This window comes from Anolis carolinensis, unplaced genomic scaffold, assembly GCF_035594765.1.
Source record: "Anolis carolinensis isolate JA03-04 unplaced genomic scaffold, rAnoCar3.1.pri scaffold_11, whole genome shotgun sequence".
NCBI lineage: Eukaryota > Metazoa > Chordata > Lepidosauria > Squamata > Dactyloidae > Anolis > Anolis carolinensis.
In genome coordinates this window covers 7,296,402-7,323,728 of record NW_026943822.1, presented here as the reverse complement: position 1 = coordinate 7,323,728, position 27,327 = coordinate 7,296,402, and the positions used below count along the sequence as shown (strand labels likewise).

Below are 27,327 nucleotides of genomic sequence, written 5' to 3'. Positions count from 1 at the left end.
AACCTGCTGAAGTATTGCGCCCATCTAATTTGTTTGGGGGACAATTTTCGAGGAGACTTTAAATACTGGAGGTTCTTATGGTCAGACCAAATTTCAAATGGGATTCCGCTTCCTTCGAGGAAGTGTCGCCAGCATTCTAAGGCTTTTAATATGGCTAATGCCTCCTTTTCCCATATTGGCCAACATTTTTCAGTTTCGCTGAACTTCCGGGACAAATATCCGCAGGGTTTTAAGTTCCCATTTTGATCTTTTTGCAATAGTACTGCCCCGTACGCACAGTCTGAGGCATCGCAATGGATTATGAAAGGGCTCCTGATATCGGGGTGTTTTAGGATGGGTCCTTCTGTGAAGCATTCTTTTAGGGTTTCAAATGCCTTTTGGCATTCTGGCGTCCAACCCAGTTTGGCGCCAGGAGCTTTTACTTTTGCTGTCTCCCCTTTCCCTTTTGTTTTTAAAAGTTCAGTAAGGGGTGCGGTTATTTGCGCGAAGCCTTTTATGAAGGATCTATAAAAATTTGCAAACCCCAGAAATGATTGCAATTGCCTCCTTGTTTGGGGTACTCCCCATTCTTTCACATCTGATACTTTAGCTGGATCCATAGCTAACCCTTCTGGAGATATCCGATACCCCAGAAAGTCAATTTGAGTTTTATTGAATTCACATTTGGACAGTTTTGCGTACAGCTTTGCTTCTCTTAGTCTCTGCAAAACTTCCCGGACCAATTTTACGTGCTTTTCCTTATCTTCGCTCACAATCAAGATATCATCAAGAAATATGAATACCCCTCTGTACAACAATGGGTGTAGTATTTCATTTATAAGCTGCATAAAACAACCGCCTCCATTTTTTAATCCGAAAGGTAAAATTTTATATTCAAAATGGCCGAATGCGCAGGAAAATGCAGTTTTCCAAGTATCCTCCGGTTTAATTCTTAATTTATGATATGCTTCAATTAAATCCAGTTTGGTAAATATGCTCCCTTTCTTCAATACGGTGATTAAATCCTTTACTAAGGGCATAGGGTATTTATTGTCCTTAGTAATTGCATTTAAATTTCGATAATCAATGCACAATCTTAGGGAGTTGTCTTTCTTTCTCCTAAATAACACTGGGGCCCCGAGAGGAGAATTGGATGGCTTAATGAAGCCTCGCGCCAGGTTTTTATCAATATATTTCCTCAATTCCTCCTTCTCCTGCACAGACATGGGATACACTTTTGGTTTTGGTAAGTTTGCTCCTGGGGTTATTTCAATTTCTACTTCTATATTCCTTTTGGGAGGTAATTTACTGGCCTCTTTCTGATTGAAAACATCCACAAAGTCTCTGTATTCAGGTGGCAATAGCTGTGGGTCTATCTCATCTGCTTCATCTCCCTCGTCCTCCTCTTCTGCAATTTTGCTTAACTCCCATTGCGTCTGCTGTTCTTTAAATGCTAGGCTCTTTCCTCTCCAATCTACTTCAGGATTTGCCTGTTCGAGCCATGGTATCCCTAATATTACGTGGTATGTGGCAATAGGGGCTATCACAAAGGATATTCTTCCTTCCCATTTGCCTATTTTACATGGGACCCCCCGTATTTCCTTTGTAGATACTTCCCCAGCAGTGACTGATCCATCTAGCTGCGAAAATGCAATTGGGGAGTCAAGCGCCATCTGCTGACATTTCAGCGCTCCTGCTAATTCCGGAGTTATAATGTTTCTAGAACAACCACAATCCACAAATGCCTTGCAGGTGGCCCGATTCTCTAGCCCCGAGAGGCAGATTGGCACTACTATCATGCGTTTGTCCCGACTCACCAGTTTTTCTGAAGATTCTGGGGCTTGCACCTCCTCTTCCGCACGCCTCCCGGTTGCTGGCTTGGGCTTTGGGGGTTTTGGCGGCTCCCCCTTCCGGGCCCAGCATTCTGCTGCTCGATGGCCCGTCTTCCCACATACAAAGCATCCCGGTTTAGGTTTGTTGTCGTCTCCTCTGGAGGGAATCCCCGGCCTCCCTCCGGGTCTTTCCTGCTTCCTCGTTTCTCCTCGACCTCTCGCCACCGGTCTTTGCTGGCCGCCGCTGCTCCTGAAGCGCTTTACTTGGGCCAGGGTGGATTCAACGCGCCCCGCTAGTTGAATCCATCCCTGGAGCGTTTCGGGGTCATCTCTGTGCGCTGCCCAGCTGAAAATCTCGGGGCGTAGTCCCTCTTTAAATAATTCCACTTTGGTCACTTCAGACCACTCTGGTACCCTTTCCGCGAGGTGGAGGAATTCCTCTGCGTACTCGGGCACCGTTTTGTCCCTCTGCTTTATTCCTTTCAGCTGGTCTCGAGCCCTCAATTGCTCTAGCCGGTCTCTGAACCGGTTTTCCAGTGCGGCGAGGAAGCGGGGCACTGACCTCAGGCATGGGTCGCGTCTGGCATGTAGTTGCACATACCAGCTGGCTGCTCCTCGCTTTAGTGTGTTGCCGATGGCTCGAACCCTGCTTGCTTCGGAGGGGAATGTGTGTGCATTGTCTTCCATGTATCCTCTGATGCTAATTAGAAAAAAGTTCAGTTCATCTGATTCCCCTCCGTATTCTAGTTTGAGATCTTCCCTTCTTGGCATCCATTCTGCGGCCCGTTGATGCTGTCTGGGAGGCATGGGGAAGGGTTGCATCGGGTTTCCTCGGGCGGCCCCTTGGAACACGCCGCGCCCTACTCCGGTGGTCATTCTGCGCGGCTCCCGAAATTCTGCCGCCGCTGTCGGCCCTTCCACCCATCCGCATACTGGCCTCGCTGTAGCTCCCGCATCTCGCCTTTCCTCGTCGTACGGCACATCCTCCTCCTCTTCCTGGATCTCCTGCTCCTCTCCGCCTTCGTCTGCAAATCCACTGGACCCGATCCCTGGCCCCAGTGGTCTTTCCACCCCGACGCCCATTCGGGGGGTTGGGAGCTCTGTTGGAGATGGCGGCCTCAGAGTTCCCAGAGCTCGCTGGCGCTCCACTTCGCGTGCCATTCTGTCTCGGAACTCCAGCTCCTGCCAGTATTCCTCATCTCCCTCGTCCCTTGCCGCCACGGGACTCTGCGTTGATGCTCGCTGGCCCCTCTGGCTCCAATCTCCTTCTTTACTTGGCTCTCTCTCGGCGCCATATCGGATGGGCTCCTTTTGGAGATTCTCTTCCAATAGTGGCACCAACCTCCCCACGGTTTCCGACAGCCTGGATAAATTAGTTTCCAGAATGGATAACCGCAGGGCCACGGTCTCCGGCATACTTCCTCCAGATCCCCAACTGGTTTCTGCAGCCGCAGAGACGCCTCTTCCTCCCCTGGGAATCCTCTGGGTCACGCCGTTCGGCCTGGGGTACCCCGTAGAGGAAGCTATGGCTTGCAGCGTCTCTTCTCTCTTCGGCCGGGCCCCTTGCGAAGGCCTCCCTGCTCCATTTGGGCTTTGATCTCCTTCTTCACTCATTATCACTTCACTGCGAATTCCGCAGGAGGGTGAGAACGACATTCTCGACTTAAATGTCAGGCTCACTTCAAAAGACCAGTCTGAACGCAGATCAAAGATAGCTGCTCTCAAATCCAATCTTTATTGAAGAATACATGACTTTGGAAAAGTCGAGAATGACCTAATGTTTACATACATTCAATTTTATCACTTCTGATGCAACGTAATACCACACGCAAATATCATTATCAAATCCCACCCTCTGGATCACATTACTACCATTCCCACACTATATCAATTATAATTGTTTATACTTTCAACCCTGAGTTCCCAGGCTCATTTTATCTTCTCCCGCCAGGTGCTTGCAGGGTTATTTATGTTATGTTATGAAGCCAGATTCAGGGCTTGGAAATTCAGCCCTGGGATTTGGCTCCATGACACTACTGCCAAGCAATAACTCCAGAGTATTCCTCCATTTTCAAAGTCTCTGAGAGAGACGAAGCCACAGCGCTCTCGAAAGATGAGCAAAGGTTTTCGGACATTATGAATGCTCAAGTCTCACGAAGTGCAGAGGTGAAAGCCTGCAAATCAACCACAGAAATCAAGATGGGCCAAAGATCTTGCCTGGAACCACACCGTTTTGAATGTTTTTCGGAGTGGCACAGTCTTCTTAGAGCAGTTGCTAGGCTTATACATCGTTTAGCTTGCAAAGATAGTGAGCCTTTACAGGTCCAGGATATGATAAAGGCTAAGAGCGTCATATTCAAGTCAGTACAGAGATCTGCTTTCAAGCAGGAAATAGCTAGGCTAGAGCAAGGGCTCAACATCCCTAATCAAAGTCTTCTAAATGAGTTAAACCCATTTCTAGACAAGGAGGGTATTTTGAGAGTTGGAGGAAGGTTAGCCAAAGCTAAACTCAAGGCGTGCATAAAAAACCCCATCATCATACCCCCTAATAGTCACACTGCATTGCTGCTCGTTCGGCATCACCATGAAAGGATCCATCATCAGGGTAGAACTCTAACTGAGGCAGCCCTTAGAAATGAAGGTCTGTGGGTAGTTAATGCCAAAAGGTTGGTCAACAGTTGTATTTTCAAATGTGTTAAATGCAGGCGCCTTAGGCGAAACTGTCAAAGTCAGTTGATGGCAGAACTACCTCAGGATAGGACTTTGACAGACCCACCCTTTTCCCATGTGGGAATCGATGTGTTTGGTCCTTGGGAGGTTGTCACTAGGAAAACCAGGGGTGGTGTTGTAAATAACAAGAGGTGGGCAGTTTTGTATACTTGTTTAGTAATACGAGCTGTCCATATAGAAGTCATAGAAGGGATGGACACTTCATCATTTTTAAACGCATTAAAAAGGTTCATAGCCCTCAGAGGGCCAATTAAGTCAATTCGGTCGGACTGTGGCACCAATTTTGTAGGTGCGACCAAAGAACTCAATTGTGTGTCTAGGTTTGGGAGAGACCCAAAGGTTCAGAACTTTACGAATACTGAACAAATTATGTGGACTTTCAATGTTCCTCACGCCTCCCATATGGGTGGTGTTTGGGAGAGGATGATTGGTATTAGTCGCAAAATCCTTAATGCCATGTTTTTGAGTCATAGGTCATTGACGCATGATGTTTTGGTGACACTTATGGCGGAAGTTACCGCAATTATCAACAACCGGCCGCTGGTTCCCCTTACCAGTGACCCTGAGAACTTACAACCACTGACTCCTGCACTTATTTTGACACAAAAGGTGCCAGGATGGAAGGACGTCATGTTGCCAGTTCCGGACGGAACTCACCGTGCCCTGTGGAAACAGGTGCAGTCCTTGGCCAACCACTTTTGGAAAAGGTGGAAAGCCGAGTACTTAAGCCAGCTTCAAGCTAGAAGAATCTGGCAAAGCCCACAGGACAACATTGAGGTTAACAACGTTGTGTTGTTAAAGGACAAAGACTTGCCCCGCCATGCGTGGCCCATGGGCATTGTATTAAAGACCTTTTCTTGCCCGGACGGTAAGGTCAGGAAAGTTCAATTAAAGACTTGCAACAGAGGCAAAGTGTCCATTTTGGACAGACCAATTAGTGACCTCGTGTTGCTTATTGGAGATGTTTAAAGTTCTAGTGTTTGTATTGTTGTGTATACAAAGGTGTTTGTATGTTTTTGATTGGTAAATTCCCACATCCTGGGAATTTAGCGGGGAGTGTTCCGTCCCCCAGGACGATGGTTTGCCTTACCTATTGGTCGTTTGTTTGTTTTCCCTCCTTTACATTTTGTTTGAGCCTCTGGCTGCAAAAGCCTAGGAAAAGTGGCTTGGAATCTGCAAGAGCTGGCTGCAGTTTTCTTTGCAGTGATTGGTCAAAGAATGCAACATCTTAGGACCGCCCTTTTTACCAGGGTCTAGTCTCCATTTTGGAGCTTCATTCTGGCTATAGTCTTCCAACGTGCTGGAGCTGTGCAAGGCTAACTGGGACAAATCATCCTCAAAACCAGGCCAATCTAAGCCTATCCAAATTAGATAAGTATTGAATTATATTGATCTGGAATAGGAAATCTAGTTGGAGGAGCAGGGTTATTCTGTCGCTTCTAGAACTAATCTTTGCTGTAAAGATAGGGAAGGAAAGAGTTTCTCCTTCTAATATAGGCAGCGTGATTAGGGTATAGTGGTTTTATAATCACCTTTGCCTTCTGGAACCAGGGATAATTCTGCAACTAAAACCTATGGAAATTTGTTTCATTTTCTGCAACTTTAAGATCTGTGCCAGGTTTACAACCTTGTATGAATAAACATCCTTTTTGAAGTTATCAAGACTCAGTCGTTCAATATCTATAGGACAGCTTATAGGGATTTGCAGTTCGCCCGGATAAAGGACAGCACGTTTCAGTTTTATAGTTTTTTATTGTCCGGCGGACGGCACAGAGCGGCTTAAAGAGCTGGGCATGTTTAGCCTGCAGAAGAGAAGGCTGAGAGGAGACATGATAGCCATGTACAAATATGTGAGGGGAAGTCATAGGGAGGAGGGAGCAAGCTTATTTTCTGCTGCCCTGCAGACTAGGACACGGAACAATGGCTTCAAACTACAGGAAAAGAGATTCCACCTGAACATCAGGAAGAACTTCCTCACTGTGAGGGCTGTTCGGCAGTGGAACTCTCTCCCCCGGAATGTGGTGGAGGCTCCTTCTTTGGAAGCTTTTAAGCAGAGGCTGGATGGCCATCTGTCGGGGGTGCTTTGAATGCGATTTCCTGCTTCTTAGCAGGGGGTTGGACTAGATGGCCCTTGAGGTCTCTTCCAACTCTACTATTCTATGATTCTATGATTCTAACTGCGCCACTGGGGTCTCAATAAATAATCAATTTAAAAAGGGAAAAAAGAGGAGACCGATGGGAAACATCACAGGATACAGTATGTCAGTTATAGAGCCACTAGCTGTGCCCTAACATGCATTGCTGTGGCGTTGTCTGGTGGTGTCTGTATTTTATAGGCAGTGTGGAAGAGACCTAAGTGAGGCCTAACTCTGCCTGTTCCCTGGGCTGAGTGGGTTGCTAGGAGACCAAGTGAGCAGAGCTTAGCCTTCTAACTGGCAGCAATTGGATAAAAACAATTATTCCTCTCTCTCTAATTAGGACTTTATTTTTCTTTTCTTTTTGTTGTATCAACCTAGAGGCGTGGATGATTGGTCGTATTGTCAAATTTCGAGGTTGGGGGGCCTGTAGTTTTGTTGTTTTGTTGGTCGCCAGGATTCCATCACTCTTTTATATATATAGATGTTAGTTAAATAGTTCTACATGTGAGTCTATTGTATCGTCAAAGACATAGAGGAGGAGGGAGTATCATTATACATTTTCTTTGGAGATTTCAGTGGAGCAATGGGTTGAAATGACAAGAAAGGAGATTCTGCTTGAACATGAAAAAGAACTTCCTAATTGCAAGAATTGTGGAACTCTCTGCCTTGGAATCCAGTGGAGGCTTTTAAACACATGCTGGATGGTCATCCATTAGGGGTGCTTTGATTGTGCTTTTCCAGCATGAAGGCAGATTAGGGTTGGACTGGATGGCCTTTGAGGGTCTCTTCTAACTCTGAGTCTAAAGCCACTGCTCCTGGACGCTTTCAAGATCCAATCTTTTCACCATGCTGTCTTGCAATATTTTCAAAGGGGTGGAAGCTTCAGAGAAAGCTTTGAAAAACGGATACTTTGCTCATGTGAGGCTCGGAGAGGATAATGCACTCATCATCCCCACCATGTTCCTTGTCTTTGCAACAATCCCAAGAAACAGATCTCCACAATATTCATTTCGATATGAGGAGAAATGAGGCCGAAAAAAGGAAAGACACTGTTTAGTCCAGGGGTCCCCAAACTAAGGCCCATGGGCCAGATGTGGCCCTCCAAGGACATTTACCTGGCCCCTGTCCTAAACTTTAGACATAGGGTTGACCTAAGTCTACCTGGTCTTTGGAGGTCTCTGTATTTATCTTAAGGTCTTGTGAGATCGTCTAGATGGTCTTTGAAGGTCTCTTTGCTTAGCTACAGCCTTATGAGACCATCTAGATGGCTTTTGGAGGTTACTTTCCTTACCTATGGTCTTATGAAACCATCTAGATGGTCTTTGAGGGTCCCTTTCCTTACCTATGGTCTTATGAGATCATCTAGATGGTCTTTGAGGGTCCCTTTCCTTACCTACAGTTTTATGAGATCATCTAGATGGTCTTTGAAGGTCTCTTTGCTTAGCTGCGGCCTTATGAGACCATCTAGATGGCCTTTGAGGGTCCCTTTCCTTATCTATGGTCTTCTGATGGCCTGATGAGATCATCTAGATGGTTTTTGAGGTCCCTTTCCTTACCGATGGTCTTCTGATGGCCTTATGAGACCATCTAGATGGTCTTTGGAGGTCTCTTTGAATACCTATGGTCTTATGAGGTTGTCTAGATCAGGGGTCCCCAAACTAAGGCCCATGGGCCAGATGCAGCCCTCCAAGGTCATTGACGTGGCCTCTGTCCTAAAATTTAGACTTAGGGTTGACCTAAGTCTGAAATGACTTGAAGGCACACAACAAGAACAATCCTAATTTTGGACTATTTCATCATAGTTCGGCCTCCCATCAGTCTGAGGGACCCTGACCGGCCCTCCACTTAAAAGGTTTGAGGATCCCTGGTTTAGTCCAATGATGGGCAACCTTTTGCGCTTGGTGTGTCAAAATTCACCAAAAAAACCCTAGCATGACTTGGGTGGTGTGTCACTTTGAGAAAAAAAACATAATTTCGCAATATGTATAATTTAAATAACAAAAATGTATAAACTGTATTAAATAAATCAATAACTATTTACTACCATTATTTCCATGTACAACAATCTATGGTTCCTCTCGCTGTTTCCACGCTAATTTCTATTCTAGTTTCAATGTCGTCATGAATAATGAATAATATAATAATAATATAATAGTAATAATATTATAATATACTACAATAGTAATAGAATAATGATAGAATGATATAATGATGATGTAATGTGCATAATTCCCATGGAGTAAACAACAAAGCCACTGGACCAAATCAAACCAAATTTGGCCACAAAAGACATAGTCATCCAATCAATCTGCATGCAGCAGCGTGTCAGCAAAAATGGCTAGGCATGTCAGTGCTGATAGGTTGGCCATCACTGGTTTAGTCCATAGGAAAGTCCATAGGAAAGGCCCCTCCCACCAGTAACATGTTTTGCTAATTATATATATATATATATATATATATATATATAATTTACAATAATATAGGAGCCTCCGGTGGCGAAGTGTGTTAAAGCACTGAGCTGCTGCACTTGCAGACCGAAAGGTCCCAGGTTCAAACCCGAGGAGCGGAGTGAGCACCTGCTGTTAGCTCCAGCTTCTGCCAACCTAGCAGTTCGAAAACATGCCAATGTGAGTAGATCAATAGGTATCGCTCAGGTGGGAAGGTAACGGCGTTCCATGCAGTCATGCCAATGGCCACATGACCTTGGAGGTGTCTACGGACAATGCCGGCTCTTCGGCTTAGAAATGGAGATGAGCACCAACCCCCAGAGTCGGACATGACTGGACTTAACGTCAGGGGAAACCTTTACCTTTACCTATATAATATTGTAATACATTGTATATGCATATAATATTAATAATATTATTTTGTAATACAATATAATACTAATAATACAATATAATGATATTTATTATATATTATATATTACATGTCATATTATTAATAATATTACAATATATAGATATAGTACAATATGGTAATTTATTGCCAGTAGTGTGCTATGCTAATAATATAATATTGGATGTAAATTTAATTTTTGTTTCGTGTCAGGAGCAACCGGAGTTGCTTCTGGTGTGAGAGAACTGGCCGTCTGCGAGGACGTTGCCCAGGGGATGCCCGGATGTTTTGATGTTTTACCATCCTTGTGGGAGGCTTCTCTCATGTCCCCGTATGGAGCTGGAGCTGATAGAGGGAGCTCATCCGCACTCTCCCCGATGGGATTTGAACCTGGCAGCTTTCAGGTCAGCAACCCAACCTTCAAGTCATGAGGCTTTTATCCCCTAGGCCACTGGAGGGCCGGGCTGTGGCGCAGCTGGATAGTAACCAGCTGCAATAAATCACTACTGACCGAGAGGTCATGAGTTCGAAGCCCGGGTCGGGTTAAGCCCCCGACCATTAAATAGCCCGGCTTGCTGTTGACCTATGCAGCCCCGAAAGACAGTTGCATCTGTCAAGTAGGGAAATTTAGGTACGCTTTATGCGGGAGGCTAATTTAACTAATTTACAACATCATAAAACTGCCAGCAAAACACGAGGAAAGGAATGAGGAAGTACAGCCACTAGTGGACGGTGAAGCAACAGCTCCCTCTGTGGCCGGAATCGTGAAGCTGGAAAAAAATGTTAAATGCCTCTGTGTCTGTCTATATATGTTGTTTGTCTGTTGGCATTGAATGTTTGCCATATATGTGTTCATTGTAATCCGCCCTGAGTCCCCTTTGGGGTGAGAAGGGCGGAATATAAATACTGTAAATAAATAAATAATTTAATTTGTAAGATGCTCTGAGTCCTCTTCGGGGTGAAAAGGGTGGGATATAAATGTATTAAATAAATAAATAAATAATAAACCCTGGGAGAAGTCATGCATTGCGGTGCATCTCCGACAGGCATGTGCTTTGCTGACAAAGGCCACTTATACCACAATACCTTTCCGACAGGTATCAAGAGGAACCTTTGTTGTTTGGCTGCCCATCTGGAATAAAGGCTCCGACGGCGAGGAGGCCAGGTGAGCATCTGGCACGACAAAGGCCACGGCCACGTTGTGGATTGCCATGCCGCCGGTGCCCCACGATAAATGTGCTTGGTTTCCAAGCAACACCATTCCGTTGCTGCCTCTCGTTCCTGTTTGGGTTCCTTCCATGCTGTTTAATGAGCTATATATATATAGTTGCCTTTTGATTTTGGGATGCTTCCTGCACCACCCTACTGTTTTTTCAAGAGCGCTTGCCGCTGGGTTGGTGGAAAGAAAGGCAGCGGAAGTCGTCCAGGGCCAGTAATTAAGGCCCAGCACTTTAACCAAGGAGCAGCAACAAATCCAGGGATGTGCCAAATTACTCCCCGTCTCCAGCTTGGAGGAGAGTGGCCACTTTCCCAGAGAAAAGCACCGCTAGCCCACCTCCTCCGCCGCTGTCCAACTTGGCTAGAGTTGAGCCAGCATCTCTTAAAAACAACATAAACCGCTGCCTTTAAAACAGGTCAATAGGTTGAAGTGTTAGCCACCCCAACTTGGGATGCCTCATATCATATTACCATGCATCATATTACCATGGGGTTTAGCCCCTTTATGTTAATAATAATAATAATAATAATAATAATAATAATAATAATAACCCTAACTATGTGGCCCAAATGATTCATTGGAACTTATGCTTCAAGTACCACCTGCCAGCAGCAAAGAACTGGTGGGATCACAAACCTGCAAAGGTCATGGAAAATGAACACGCAAAGATACTGTGGGACTTCCGAATCCAGACTGACAAAGTTCTGGAACACAACACACCAGACATCACAGTTGTGGAAAAGAAAAAGGTTTGGATCATTGATGTCGCCATCCCAGGTGACAGTCGCATTGATGAAAAACAACAGGAAAAACTCAGCCGCTATCAGGACGTCAAGATTGAACTTCAAAGACTCTGGCAGAAACCAGTGCAGGTGGTCCCGGTGGTGATGGGCACACTGGGTGCCGTGCCAAAAGATCTCAGCCGGCATTTGGAAACAATAGACATTGACAAAATTACGATCTGCCAACTGCAAAAGGCCACCCTGCTGGGATCTGCATGCATCATCCGAAAATACATCACACAGTCCTAGACACTTGGGAAGTGTTCGACTTGTGGTTTTGCGAAACGAAATCCAGCATGTCTATCTTGTTTGCTGTGTCATACAACGTTGTTGTGTCAATAACAATAATAATAATAATATTCTTATACCCCACCCCATCTCCCCGAAGGGACTCGGGGCGGCTTACATGGGGCCAAGCCCGAACAGAACAAAAAACAAAACAATAAAACCAATAAAACCAATAATCAGACAATAAAAGCAAGTCATAAAAACCACATACAAGATAAAATGTTAAAACCATGGATAGGTTCAAAGGATCTAGGCCAAAGTGCTAAAAGTGCAAATAAAACATGTCATCAAGGAAAGGAGGTTACTCCGCTGTAATGGGTATACAGTACCATTATAATACTGGGGAAGGCAAATAGCAAATCATATCATTTATCCATACCTGCCAGGCGATGTCGTTTCTTGCATTTTCTCCCAAAATTATCCATTTTCAGATTTATTGACTGCAGGCAGACCCCATTCCTCCCTATGAGCTCTACTCCTCTTTCTCCCAATGGATTTTTAAAACTGATTGCGAAAGATTTATACAATCCGAAGAGAAACCAGAGTATACTCTGGTTTCTCTTCAGATCGTATAAATCTTAAATTGATTTGTTGTCGAAGGCTTTCATGGCCGGGATCACAGGGTTGTTGTATGTTTTCCGGGCTGTATGGCCATGTTCTAGAAGTATTCTCTCCTGACGTTTCACCCACATCTATATTGGGCATCCTCAGAGGTGCCTCACAAGCCATACAGCCCGGAAAACATACAACAACCCTCTTAAATTGTTTGCTAACTTTAGTTTGAAAATAAGGAGGGAAATGCAGGAAAAGACGCATATTTCGAAAGGTTAGAATGAAGCGAAAGCAAAGTAGTGATCTCCTGAAATAGTGCAACATCAATGGAATGGATTCAATAAAATAAAATAATGTGCAAGGATCAAGCGGCTACTACATCATCATCATCATCATCATCACATTATATAGCACTATGATTTTTGTTCCTGGGTTATAGATGTCATTTCATAATTGGTTCTATCATAAAAACGTAGACAAAGTTTATTAAACTGCAAAATGTGTTGTCGAAGGCTTTCATGGCCGGAATCACTGGGTTGTTGTGAGTTTTCCGGACTGTATGGCCATGTTCCAGAAGCATTTTCTCCTGACATTTCTCCTACATCTATGGCAGGCATCCTCAGAGGTTGTGAAGTCAGTTGGAAACAAGGCAAGTGGGGTTTATATATCTGTGCAAAATCTGGCTACCAGTGTTTAAAACCCCCTCTAAAACCAGGACAGTGAATAAAGAAGAATATTCAGAAAACAGAGGAATTGCAGACATGAATCATTCAGGGTCAGCTAACACTTCCCAGCAAAGGATTCCCCCGGGCAGGAAGCAGCCAGACCTTGAAACTGAAAGACTAATTAATGCAAATAAAGGTAATTAATTGCAACATTCACACTTGCCTCCAACAAAGAAGAGTTCTTTCTCCCATCCTGGACCTTACACAGATATATAAACCCCCTGTTATATAAACTCACAGCAACCTAGTAAACTGCAAAAACTTTGTCTTTGTGGGAGGGACATCCTGCAGCACATTTTGTTCTAGTTTTTCAATGAATATGTCATCATCGAGTCCCAACCAATTCCACACAGTTTGTGGCAACCACAAAAGTTTCTGGAATAGAACACTATGTAACACGATTTTTGTTCCTACGTGATAAATGTCATTTCCTAATTGGTTTCCTATCATAAAAACATGAGAAAAGTTTATTAAACTGCAAAAACTTTGTTTTTGCAAGACATCTTGCTATAGCACATTTTGCTCCAGTTTGTCAATGAAACTCTCATCATTGAGTCTCAACCAATTCTATATAGTTTGTGGCACAAAAACAAAGTTTCTGGAGTACAACAACTACTTTCAAAGTAAGGATTGCACAATTAAACAGGAAAGAATATTTTCAAACCAGGAACATATTTTTTTCATATTTTGTTACATATTATTATTATTATTATTATTATTATTATTATTATTAATAATAATAATAATAATAATAATAATAATAATATCCTGCTTTTTCTCTCAAAAAAATAAATAAAAGAGTCTCATGCAATTTTACCTGTCCAACCGGCAAGGCAACAGCAATATCCGGTGATGGGATCGCACCCGTCTGCATGGCTGCAGTCACAGCGCTCGCTGCAATTCAGGCCATATGTTCCATCCTTCCAAAAAGAGAGGGAGAAACATTAGCTAGGGAGAGTAAACAAAGATACAGTTTCATATAGTCATTTGCATTCTACAATTTAAACATTCTTTTCTGGAGCATTGCTTATATACCCTGTTTCCCCTAAAATAAGACATCCCCAGAAAATAAGACCTAGTAGAGGTTTTGCTGAATTGCTAAATATAAGGCCTCCCCCGAAAGTAAGACTTAGCAAAGTTTTTATTTGGAAGCACCAAACAGAACACCAGAACATGCAAATTGGTAAATGTACAACGTAAGAGTGTTGTACATGGAAATATTGGTAGTAACAAGAAATTCTTGATAGGATTCACAGTTTGTCTGGTTATGCTGGTTTCTGATGACAACTACTGTACAGTATATAATCAATGTTCATTTTTTGTTCAACAATAAACGTGAATTCTTCTTCATGGAAAAATAAGACACGGTATATATATATATATATATCACATATGTATCACACACACACACACACATTAATTCATATATATATATATATATATATATATATAGAGAGAGAGAGAGAGAGAGAGAGAGGAATCCCCGGTGGTGCAGCATGTTAAAGTGCTGAGCTGCTGAACTTGCGGACCAATAGGTCACAGGTTCGAATTCGGGAAGCGAAATGAGCTCCCGCTGTTAGCCCCAGCTTCTGCCAACCTAGCAGCTCGAAAACATGCAAATGTGAGTAGATCAATAGGTCCTGCTCCGGTGGGAAGGTAACGGCGTTCCATGCAGTCATGCCAACCACATGACCTTGGCGGTGTCTACGGACAATGCCGGCTCTTTGGCCTAGAAATGGAGATGAGCTCCAACCCCCAGAGTCGGACACGGCTAGACTTAATGTCAGGGGAAACCTTTACCTTTACTTTATGAATTAATAATTAATAAAGCAAGATAATGATAAAAGTAATAATAAAAGGACACCTGGATTAGTTTTAAACTTTCCTTATCTATTTATATTTCTAATACATTTATATTTCTAATACAATTCTAATTACTGAAATATATTTAACTTTTTCCTCCTCCTGCTACCCCTTTTCCTCTTCTTTTTGTTACCTTCCCCTGGACCAATTTATCGAATTCTTTATCTCCATAATTTCATAGTTTCTTTTGCAGGTTTCTTCCACTGTCCTTCGGCAAACACAAATTCTATAAACTTCCCCCATATTTTCCAAAGGTCCGTTTGTTTCCATATTCCCTTTTTAACTTTGACGTCACAAGCCAGTTTGCCGTGAATCGTTATATTCCAAACTTCTCTATACCATTCTTCCAATTGGATTTCGCTTTTATCTTTCCATTTTGAAGCTACTATCAGTCTCCTGCCATTAATAAATTGGAAATTAGTTCCTTCACTTCTTGTGAGGATTTAATATTGTTATACAGTGACAATAATGCTGTTTCTGTTGTGGGTACATGGGTATATGAACCTAATTTTTGACATCCTCTTCAGCACTGATTTAATCTAATTGGTGTTAAACAGGGAGAGCTTCTTTGTCATATTGACTCACTCTATCTCTGTATCTCAATGGCTGTACCAGAGGAGGATGAGAGACGGACTTACAGGGCAGGGCTCATCGCAGAACTCTCCTTGCCATCCAGGAGAACACAGGCAAAGCCCATCCATGGGGTCGCAGGCAGCTCCGTTGGCGCAGAAGCAGGTCTGGTTGCAGCTGAGGCCCCAAGTCCCACTTGGGCATGGGATGGAGCAGTCCGCTCCCTGCCACCCTGGAAAACCACAGGAAACAAGGCAGAAGAAGCTGTGGTTACCTTCCTCTTTGCAGGTCCTCGGAAAAGTCATGCATTTGGAAACGTGATGCTGTTGCACACATATCCAGGTTTCTCGGTATGTGCCCAATTGATGGGTGTCAGCTTCTGGAACATGGCCATACAACAACCTGGTGACAGTATACTTGGGAAAGTATGGCAGCATTTCATCTCCTGGAGACAATTATTTATTTATTTATTTACAGTATTTATATTCCGCCCTTCTCACCCCGAAGGGGACTCAGGGCGAATTACAATGAACACATATATGGCAAACATTCAATGCCAGCAGACGAACAACATACATTAGACAGACTCAGAGGCATTTTTAACATTTTTCCAGCTTCATGATTCCAGCCACAGGGGGAGCTGTTGCTTCACCGTCCAGGAGTGGCTGTACTTCCTCATTCCTTTCCTCGTGTTTTGCTGGCAGTTTTATGGTGTTGTAAATTAGCCTCCCGCATAAAGCGTCCCTAAAATTCCCTAATTGACAGGTGCAACTGTCTTTCGGGGCTGCATAGGTCAAGAGCAAGCCGGGGCTATTAATGGTCGGAGGCTTAACCCGACCCGGGCTTCGAACTCATGACCTCTCGGTCAGTAGTGATTTATAGCAGCTGGTTACTAGCCAGCTGTGCCACAGCCCGGCCCAATACATTACGCTATGTAACATGATTTTTGTTCATGGGTGATAAATGTCATTTCCTAATTGATTCTATCATAAAAGCATGGGGAAGTTTGATTAAACTGCAAAAAACTTTGTTGTTTTGGGACATCCTGCTGTAGCACATTTTGCTCCAGTTTTTCTCATAAGAGTCTTGATCAATTCAACCTAGTTTGTGGCACAAAAAAACCCCCAAAGATTTTGGAGTAAGACAACTTTCAACGTAAGTTGCGGTTACTTCTGACCAGTTGTACTGATGAAGGTGTATTGGGAAAATATAATAATAATAATAATAATAATAATAATAATAATAATAATAATAATAATAAAAACTTTATTTATACCCTGCCACCATCTCCCCAACGGGGACTCGGGGCGGCTTACATGGGGCCATGCCCAGAACAATACAATATAAACAGCATATAAAAGAACAACACATCACAACACAGTGAACAATACAATAAATAATAATATCCATTACAATGCAAATCAAGGAAACAATAAAAACAAGGGCATTGGTATTGGAAACTATATATTGAATGTAATCATGTTAAGAAATAGAAACAGGAAAATATGTAATCACCAGCAGATTGTGTGCATAGCCTTAAAATATGTTCTGCCTAGCAATAGATGTCTCCCCATAGCAAAGACCAAAGTTCACCCTAAGTGCCAGGGACATATGTTAAGTGTCAACAAGAATAGATAAGCTAATGGACAAAAGACAAATTAAGGCTTTTTGGGATGTCAAGATAAGACCTGGCGCCATGAGGGGAGTGCTAATGGCTCTCTGACAGCTAAGATAAGGGGGAACTCCTTAATTAATGAGAACCCCTAAAAGCTGAGATGAGGATTCCAGAGATAAGGCTAATGGAGGGTCAGAGGTCTTGAAGTAGTCTATATTTTTAGGAAAATGCAAAGATAGCTTTTTAGTAAGTGCAAAGTAAGACTTTTTTGACACTAATTGGTGATGGATAATACCTATGTGATGTAGATAGAGGCAGGCCAAAATAGTATATAAGGATCTGTGTTCCTTTGTCTAGGTACCTTCGCTTTCCTGATTACAGGGGAAGGTCTTTTCTATATTGCTTATTCTCACTGGCCACTGAGAATAATGTCATTTTTTCTACAGCCACCGGAACTCTCTTTGTCTCATTTCCTCAAACCTTTGTCTGCCATTTCAGTACCTGTTGGCTAACTCCTCGACATAGCCACAGGGTTCACCCCAGTTTAAGGTTCTCCCCATGATCTTATAGCACCTTAACTTCCTTCATGTTTACAAGTTTCACTCAGTGCACTTTGCCCAGTTCATTTTATGATTCTACTGCTGTGTTTTAACACGTGTCTTACAATGATTGTGATTTTGTTTTATGCCTTTTAATTTTATTTCTGTGTTTTTTGTATTTGATACCATTGTATGCTTGTTTTATATCTGTAAGCCGCCCCGAGTCCCTCTGGGGAGATGGTGGTGGGGAATAATAATAATAATAACAACAACAGGAAAAACTCAGCCGCTATCAGGACGTCAAGATTGAACTTCAAAGACTCTGGCAGAAACCAGTGCAGGTGGTCTCGGTGGTGATGGGCACATTGGGTGCCGTGTCAAAAGATCTCAGCCGGCATTTGGAAACAATAGACATTGACAAAATTACGATCTGCCAGCTGCAAAAGGCCACCCTGCTGGGATCTGCGCGCATCATCCGAAAATACATCACACAGTCCTAGACACTTGGGAAGTGTTCGACTTGTGATTTTGTGATATGAAATCCAGCATATCTATCTTGTTTGCTGTGTCATAATAAAATTATTATTATTATTATTATTATTATTATTATTATTATTATTATTATTATTATGTACTAGGCTTGCTCAAATAATTCGATTTCCCCGTTTGTCGTTAGTAATTCGTTAGTTTTGTAACTTGTGAAGCAATATTCGACCTAGATTGTCCACTCGTGTGGATCCCGCGGTTTCGAACCGCGATAGGCCCTTTTTCTAATGTCGTTTTTTTTCGCTAGGAAAACAAGGTTTTGCAAATCACCCAAACTTGTTTAAGTGCACTGGGGCAACCTAGATATTGTTTCCACCTTGTGGCCAATCAGAGAGCACGTTTAACCCAGGCGAGGGGCTTGTACGTCCTGAATGAAAAGAGCGAGCACAGGGAGCCTCGTGGCTCATTTGGCTCGGGATCTGCAGAGAGAGGGTGGTGGTTGGGACTGAGATTCCAGGCAGGCAGGCAAGATTGCTTCCTTCCTTGGCTGAGCTAAAGAAGACAGGGAGAAAGGGTGGGTGGGCGAGGACTGAGGAGGAAAACGGGTGGGTTAGGGTGTTTTTTCAAAGGGCCTGTGGGCTTTTTTTCCCCACCATCTTGGCATTTGCCATTTGCCCACCAGCCCTGAAATTTTTCTGCTGCGCCATATTGCCTGGGTGCGGGGTGGGCTTTCGTTTGATTAGGAAACTTTTCTTTGCATAGGCATTAAAGTGAGTTGCAAATAGAAGAAATCAAATATTCCAATTTTCATTTTGCAAAGTCTGGCAAAACTCCCCATAATCCACCGAAAAACAACTTGGGCAAAAGGGAGGGTGTATTGTTTTCTCTTTCCTTTCTTCCCTGAGCTGCTCAATTTGGGCTTGCTGCAAATCTCTTTCTCCTATCAACCCTAGCAAAGTCTGGCAAAAGGTTGCAAGTCCCATCATCCTCCGCAATACCACTTGGCTTGGGCAAAAGGGAGGGTGTATTTGTTTTTGTAATTTGTTTATTTGTATTTGAAGGACTTTCACACTGAAGGAACCCCTATTGAACAGGAAATAACAATTCAAAAGCAGGAACAGATTTTTGCAATTGTTAAATAAAGTTTTTTAATATGAACTATGAAATTGCGCAATAAATCTTAGGAAAGGGCAAACGCTCTGCAATTTAGCGAGCAAGCAGGGTGGATTGTGTTCTCCCACTGTACCAAATTTGATCAGTATAGCTGAAAAAATGAGTGCAGGAGAGCCACATAAAAGCCCCCCCCCCTTGGGCTGTTTTGGGCCACTGTGCATACGCGTCCGCCATTAACGAATTACTTTTGAAACTAACGAATTTTCGTTAATTTCGAATTTTGGGGGGGCAAAATTCGGAAATGACATCAGAAACAAAACGCTACCCCCCCTACTTTTGAAACGAGTTTAGAATCAATTTTTTCATGGATCGCTCAAGCCTATTAAGTACTGCACAAGTAAACAGGAATAATACTTTCAAATCAGGAACAGAAAAAAATTCAAAATTTGTTACATAGTGTTATCCACTAAGGGCTGTGCGATCGATGAAAGAAAGCAGAGGTTCAAACTACATCAGAGATCCATGTTAGATAACAAGTCTGAGGGATCTGAGGCCTTTCCCCACTTGATGCTTACTCAGAAATGCCCACAAACCACTCAGATGTTACAGTCGGAGACTATGCATGACATTAACAACCGGAATAACTCCGGAAACTATTGCTTCCTTCATGGCCTGAAATCCTTACATGAGAAAGACGAATTTATGCCACTCTAGGGCTGGCCCTGGAAAGAGGACAGACCTTACCTTCCCTACAAAAGCATGCCCCATCCACCGGGGAACATGCGCCGTCGTTTCTGCAGTAGCAATCCATTGAGCAGTTGACTCCATAGGTTCCGGTTGCACATGTAATGGAGCAGTCCTCTCCCTGAAAAGAAAGAGGAAACAGGGCTGAACAAGAGAGAATTGCCTGTTCAAGAATGAAGATGACTTTTGCATCGGGAATATTTCCAAATCCTTAATAATCCAATGGAGACAGGGCTTGGGTTGCCGACACTTCATGGGAAAAGATAAACAATGTGGAACATAGGGTTGTTGTATGTCTTTCGGGCTGTGTGGCCATGTTCCAGAAGTATTCTCTCCTGACGTTTTGCCCACATCTATGGCAGGCATCCTCAGAGGTTGTGAGGTATACATTCCTATGAATCAAGTGTCAGAATAAAGGCACTGAAAAATAGTTGCTTACTGTGGAGAAGTCATAGTTATTAAGTTTAATTTTAACTGTTAGAGTATGTATTTGTGTTTAGTTGACACAGTAGCTGAAACAGAAACCATCTTGTTTCAATCCACAGTAGTGCTATTACCAAGGAGACGGAGCTGGCTAGCTCACCAGAGGGAGAAGTGGGCGGAGCCAAGAAAAGGAAAAAGTGAGAGTTTTAAAAGAAGCCAGGTGTGCGTGGCTGGAGGCTTTTCAGTCAAGAAGGGCTGAGGAGACAGGCCTGGCCAAAATCTTTAGTCAAGGCAGACTAAAGGGAGCCTAGTCAAGATTTCTAGTTGGGAAGGACTAGTGATCAGGAATTTGATCGGTAGTAGATCAAATTAAAGGCTTTTATTGTAGTTGGGACATTGTTCACTAAGGAGCTCAGCTGAGGTTAGAGTTCACTACAATTTATATCATCAGTAGGAGAGTGAGAGTGGAATTACACCAGAGACTACTGGTGTGGTGGTTATAAGAGTTATTAAACCACTTGTTTATCTAAAGTTCCATAAGTAAATCAATCAACCTGCAACCATAAGCTTTGTACGCAATAAACTTGTTGTTCTTTGTTAACAACTGACTCATTTCATCTCATCTGCGTCTGTGGAGCCAAATTTCATCGGTGATAATTCAAAAGCCTCACGTTGGTGGCAGTTACCTTAATAAATCACCCCCTGTAATCCTTCCCCTCATATAAAGGTGATATATATATAATCTAGAGGGATTAAAAGATTCAAAAATCCCCTCAGCAGTGGAAACAGCATTTACAATTTGCTTTGACACCATTACAATTGGCTTGAGTCTTCCCAATTGGCTTTAGCACCATCACAATTGGTGGCAGCGTCGGGATTGAGTCTTCGTAATTAGATTAAACCATCCCAATTGAAGTAACGTCTGAGCACTTACCATTCAAAACTGAACCACTGGCTCGTATTTATGAAACTGCTTGTGCAACTATGACCTTTAGCGTAATAGCTAAAGAAGTACAACCACACATGGAAGACAGTGGACACATGTATAAGATACCAGCAGGACCTCAATCCATCCTTATGTTAGGAAATTGTTAATTTTTAGACTATATATACTATCAAGGCGGGATAGGTGTGTGACTTATAGTTTTCCTTCCAATCATGCCCTCCCTAGATACACTCTGCAACAGACTGATTGACTCAGTGCAAAGCTAGAAAAATAAACCCATACGTAGCAGGGTGCTTATCAATTGTCAGCAGAGTGCAACTGCACCATCTGACCTTGTGCTGCTCACTGTTTAAGAAAACTCACTGATTCCGTTTTCATCCAAACTCACAGGAGACTTTTAATCTTGACATGTTGCTCTATGTACAATTATATACACACAGATCAGGATCCCCTGATCCCCTATCAGTCAATGACATATACAGCAATATACTCACGGCGAGTAATAGTTATCAGCAACAGACATATGACAAGATGGCAAGACAAGAGAAAGACATGCTTTTGCTGCCTTCTTTTATACCATAGAATCATAGAATCATAGAATAGTAGAGTTGGAAGAGACCTAATGGGCCATCCAGTCCAACCCCCTGCTAAGAAGCAGGAAATCGCATTCAAAGCACCCCCGACAGATGGCCATCCAGCCTCTGTTTAAAAGCCTCCAAAGAAGGAGCCTCCACCACGGCCCCGGGGAGAGAGTTCCACTGCCGAACAGCCCTTCTCACAGTGAGGAAGTTCTTCCTGATGTTCAGGTGGAATCTCCTTTCCTGGAGTTTGAAGCCCTTGTTCCATTGCGTCCTAGTCTCCAGGGCAGCAGAAAACAAGCTTGCTCCCTCCTCCCTATGACTTCCCCTCACATATTTGTACATGGCTATCATGTCTCCTCTCAGCCTTCTCTTCTGCAGGCTAAACATGCCGAGTTCTTTAAGCCGCTCCTCATAGGGCTTGTTCTCCAGACCTTTGATCATTTTAGTCGCCCTCCTCTGGACGCTTTCCAGCTTAGAGTCAACATCTCCCTTCAACTGCGGTGCCCAAAATTGGACACAGTGTGATTCCAGGTGTGGTCTGACCAAGGCAGAATAGAATAGAGGGGAGCAGGACTTCCCTGGATCTAAATGCTGTCAAGCCAGGCATCGTCCCCCATTCTGTCTCTTTGATTTCCATTTTTTCTGCCAAAGTGAAGTATCTTGCATTTGTCCCTGTTGAACTTCATTCTGTTAGTTTCGGCCAATCATCTCTCTAGTCTGTCAAGATCATTTTGAATTCTGCTCCTGTCTTCTGGAGTGTTAGCTATCCCTCCAAGCTTGCTCATCATCAGCTAAGGACAAAAGTGAATGAGTGACATGGTCATGACTCAGTCTTAATCATGAAGCAGGTGTGTGACCATATGTCCATTAGAAATGTATTTTTACACCAGTTTTACCAGTTACAGCCAATGCATGGCTGTCTATCAATGCATAATCTATCTAACATATACCTCTGAATTAGGTGATACAACTATGGGATGTCATTGTTGTACTCTAGGCCTAGAAACTCCTATGACTACAGTGCTACACAAGAGTCTAGAGTACAAGCAAACAGTATATTGGAAAAACTCATAAAATATATGAAAAATCAGGAATAAGAAAAGATGCTGTATAATCCAAAAAAGGGTTAGCAATTGGTGATAACCAGGCAGTAATACAAATGTCTCCTGCAAATCCCAAGGTAATATGGTCCAGGAATAGCCAGAAAGTCACAAGCACAGCATAAGTCCACCAGCAAAGATATACTTTGTAAAACTTGAGCAAGAATAAAAAAAAAACAAGAGCATAGAAAACGTCCGGATACTTAAATCCAAAACCATGGCTTGACTTGAAACAAGAACCAGAGAATTCAGGCCTAGCTTCTCACTTGTATGCTATGTTGCCTGAACTCACTCTTAGGTAAACATCTTGCTAATTAATAAGCACTCATGAAGTCATTTCTTTTCCCATGAATTCTCTAACTTTTCCATGTAAGCGCTCTGCCTATTTTCTGCTCTAATCCCTAAATGAAGGCTTTTGTTGACCTCCGTAGCTCCAGATGTTTTTCCCTGGGAGCCTTCCATATCACTTAGCTCTTTGCCTGACTCCTTATCTAATGTTGCAGTTTCTGGCTCCTCTAACTGATCTTGAGGCCTTGTTGTCAATCAAGCTCACAACAATAGCTGGAAGCAAAGGCTTTATTCTATATTTCTAAATCACTGAGAATAACAGCACTAAAGGATATTCTACTCAAAACATCCCATCTCCCTTCTTTAAGGCAGAGAACTGAAGCAGCCAGTCCCAGGCTGCTACGATGATCCTGATACTTGTACTTGGAACAATCATTTCCCTGACTTGAATCTTCCTCACTTTGTGCCCCAGGAAATTTCACAGGAAATCCCACAATTCTCTCGAAACTATCAGTGAACCCATCAGCATCAGGCTGTAATACAACAGTTGTATGCCATGGACGTAACAGCAAAAATTGTACAGTTGGCCCTGTGAATCCATGGATTCTGTATCTGTAGATTCAATCATTCACATCTTGAAAATAATCCCACATCCCAATTCTAAAAAGCAAACCTTGATTTTGTCAATTTATATACGGGATGCCATCTTCTATATATATAAAAGAGTGATGGCATCAGGGCAGCGGACAAAACAACAAAACTACAGGCCCCCCAACCTTGAAATTTGACAACACAACCCATCATCCACGGCTCTAGGTTGATACAACAAAAAGAAAAGAAAAATAAAGTCCTAATTAGAGGGAGAGGAATAATTGTTTTTTATCCAATTGCTGCCAGTTAGAAAGCTAAGCTCCGCCCACCTGGTCTCCTAGCAACCGACTCACCCCAGGGGACAGGCAGACTTAGGCTTCACTTAGGCCTCTTCCACAGATTATCTAATTAATATCGCAAAGAACACCACTCTGAAAACAAGGGAATTCCAGACAGGAAACAATCCGGGCCAGATAACACCTCCCAACAAAATATTCACTCAGGAAGGAAACAGCCAGGCTTTAAATATGCAAGGCCATTACATCCTAATCATTCCCCCTAATTTCAGCATTCATACTTGCCTCCAACAGACAAAAAAACCAGAAATATTGTATATTCACAACCTTTACAAAGTAAGATCCCCTGATGGCGCAGTGTGTTAAAGCGTTGAGCTGCTGAACTTCTGGACTGAAAGGTCGCAGGTTTGAACTGGGGGAGCGGAGAGAGCCCCCACTGTTAGCCCCAGCTTCTGCCAACCCAGAAGTTTGAAAACATGCAAATGAGAGTAGATGAATAGGTACTGCTCCAGCGGGAAGATAACGGCGCTCCATGCAGTCATGCCGGCCACATGACCTTGGAGGAGTCTACTGACAATGCTGGCTCTTTGGCTTAGAAATGGAGATGAGCCCCAACCCCCAGAGTCAGACAGGACTGGACTTAACCCTTTACCTTAACTACCACCAATTCCTCAATACTTCATTTCCCATACCACCATACTTCGCCACAGCAACGCGTGGCCGGGCACAGCTAGTTGTATATAATGGGACATTGGCATCTAATGATCTTGTCACTGTATTAAAAAAAATCATATGTTATGACTTCTCTCTGGAAGCCCAAACCTAAGAACAAAAGGTGGGATTTTCAACATTTAAAGAAAGTATATTTGGGAACCTGGAGATAGTCGAAGGTATCCAACGTTGGTTTAGACAATGTCCTTCTGCACAGCTTGCCTTGTTGCCTGAAATTACCATTATGGCATGAGCCGTTTTGGAAAGGTGTAAAAGGAGAACGGGGACAAAGTCCTGGCAGCGGTTCAGCAGGAGGTGGGCAAGGCAGGGCGGCAAATCTCTCCCAACAGCTGTTTGCTCATTATGGAAAACATCGCAAACTAAGCGCTAATCACAAAAGATGACAAGGGCTTCATGTCCTGTGAATCCCGGTCCTCGCCAATGTAGGCGAGCAAACAAAACAAACAAACACATAAAGCAAGGCTCCAAAGAAGCGTGACTTCACAACACCGGGTAAATGGCCTGCCGTACAAAGTTATGTATTACTTATATTGCCGTATCCGTGTGTATGAAATTCTTTTCAAATTGAAATAAACAAAAGAGGAGCGGAGGGATGTCTGTAATTCAAAGAGGTCGCTGCTTACATTTCAACTGGGCCACGGACGCGGAGGAGCGATGGGAATACAGAGGACATACAAGCCTCATGGGGTCTTAAGATTTAAATGGACAAAGAATTATCCTAACAATGACAGCAGGCAGCCAAACCAAGAGCTTGTTTACGAAGGATCTTGATGAAGGATACACACAATGGTGTAGTAGATTCGCTTAAATATGGGTAAGGAGCCCGCGATGGCGCAGCTAGTATATAATATAATAACATAATAATTATAATTATAATATTATAATTGGGAGCCCCCAGCGGCGCAAGGTGTGAAAGCACTGAGTTGCTGAACTAACAGACCGAAAGGTCGCAGGTTTGAATCCGGGGAACGGAGTGAGTGCATGCTGTTAGCTTCATCTTCTGCCAACTTAGGAGTTCAAAAACATGCAAATGTGAGTAGATCAATAGGTACCACTCCGGCGGGAAGGTAACGGCACTCCATGCAGTCATGCGGGTCACATGACTTTGGAGGTGTCTACGGACAACAGCGGCTCTTTGGCTTAGAAATGGAGATGAGCACCAACCCCCAGAGTCGGACACGACTGGACTTAACGTCAGGGGAAACCTTTTCCTTTAATATAATAAAATAATGATAATAATAATACAATATAATATAATAATACCTCTATTATTAGGTGGCACAGAGGATTAAACCGCTGATATACTGAACTTGCTGATTGAAATGTCGGCAGTTCAAATCTGGGAAGCGCGGTGAGCTCCTGCTATTAGCCCCAGCTTCTGCCAAACTAGCAGTTCAAAAACATGCAAATGTGAGTAGATGACTAGGTACTGCTCTGGCGGTAAGGTAAGAGCACTCCATGCAGTCATGCCAGTAGCCACATGACCTTGGAGGTGTCTATGGACAACGCTGACTCTACAGCTTAGAAATGGAGATGAGCACCAACCCCCAGAGTCGGACACAACTGGACTCAACGTCAGGAGAAACTTTTATCTTCTTGGAAGAGCCCGATATTCAGAGACGAACCCCAGACACTTGGACCTGCATGTGTCCTGTGTGTTATGTACATGTAAATAATAATAATAATAATAATAATAATAATAATAATAATAATAATAATAATAATTTGGAAACAATAGACATTGACAAACTTACGATCTGCCAACTGCAAAAGGCCACTTTACTGGGATCTGCGTGCATCATCTGAATATACATCACACAGTCCTAGACACTTGGGAAGTGTTCGATTTGTGATTTTGTGATACGAAATCCAGCATATCTATCTTGTTTGCTGTCTCATACAATAAAATAATAATAATAATAATAATAATAATAATAATAATAATAATAATAATACATCCCCCTCTCATCCCAAGACAGGAGTTTCTCCATGTTCTGCTCTCTGAGTCACATTCACAAGCATTTATAAGACTGGAGAGTAAGGCCCTCTGAACCCAGTGGGACCCAGTTCTGAAAAACACGAATAGGGCTTCAGTGTTAATTCTGCAGGAGCAAAGGACAATTCAACATCAACCACAGCGGCTGCAAGATAATATTAATCCTAGGGGAGAAATCATTAACATCCTCACCTCCATTTGGGGAGCATTGCTTATGGAATTAAATGTGTGCGGGCACTCTCACACAAATAACACACATGCACGCAACCTTCCCACCTCCAGTAATGACAACAATGTGCTATCTCCCCTGCCAGTCATTTACAAGTCCGACATTCCATTAGTGTTATTTGGATGCCTTCTC

At 43.1% G+C, this 27,327-nt stretch overlaps 1 protein-coding gene across 11 annotated transcripts in view; it reads right to left on the bottom strand.

Moving 5' to 3' along the window:
- The window catches only part of megf11 (multiple EGF like domains 11), a 578,352-nt gene that overhangs the window by 102,777 nt on the left and 448,248 nt on the right, over positions 1 to 27,327 (bottom strand). For all 11 annotated transcript variants that reach the window (XR_010000925.1, XM_062963273.1, XM_062963274.1 and 8 more), the window contains 3 exons: positions 20,014 to 20,134; positions 15,585 to 15,748; positions 13,901 to 14,003 (listed from right to left, as the gene is read on the bottom strand). Coding sequence is in view for 10 of the 11 variants with exons in the window: in XM_062963273.1 (XP_062819343.1) it covers positions 13,901 to 14,003; positions 15,585 to 15,748; positions 20,014 to 20,134 (388 nt within the window). In the remaining variant the exon portion in view is untranslated. The remainder of the gene's footprint in view (positions 1 to 13,900; positions 14,004 to 15,584; positions 15,749 to 20,013; positions 20,135 to 27,327) is intronic.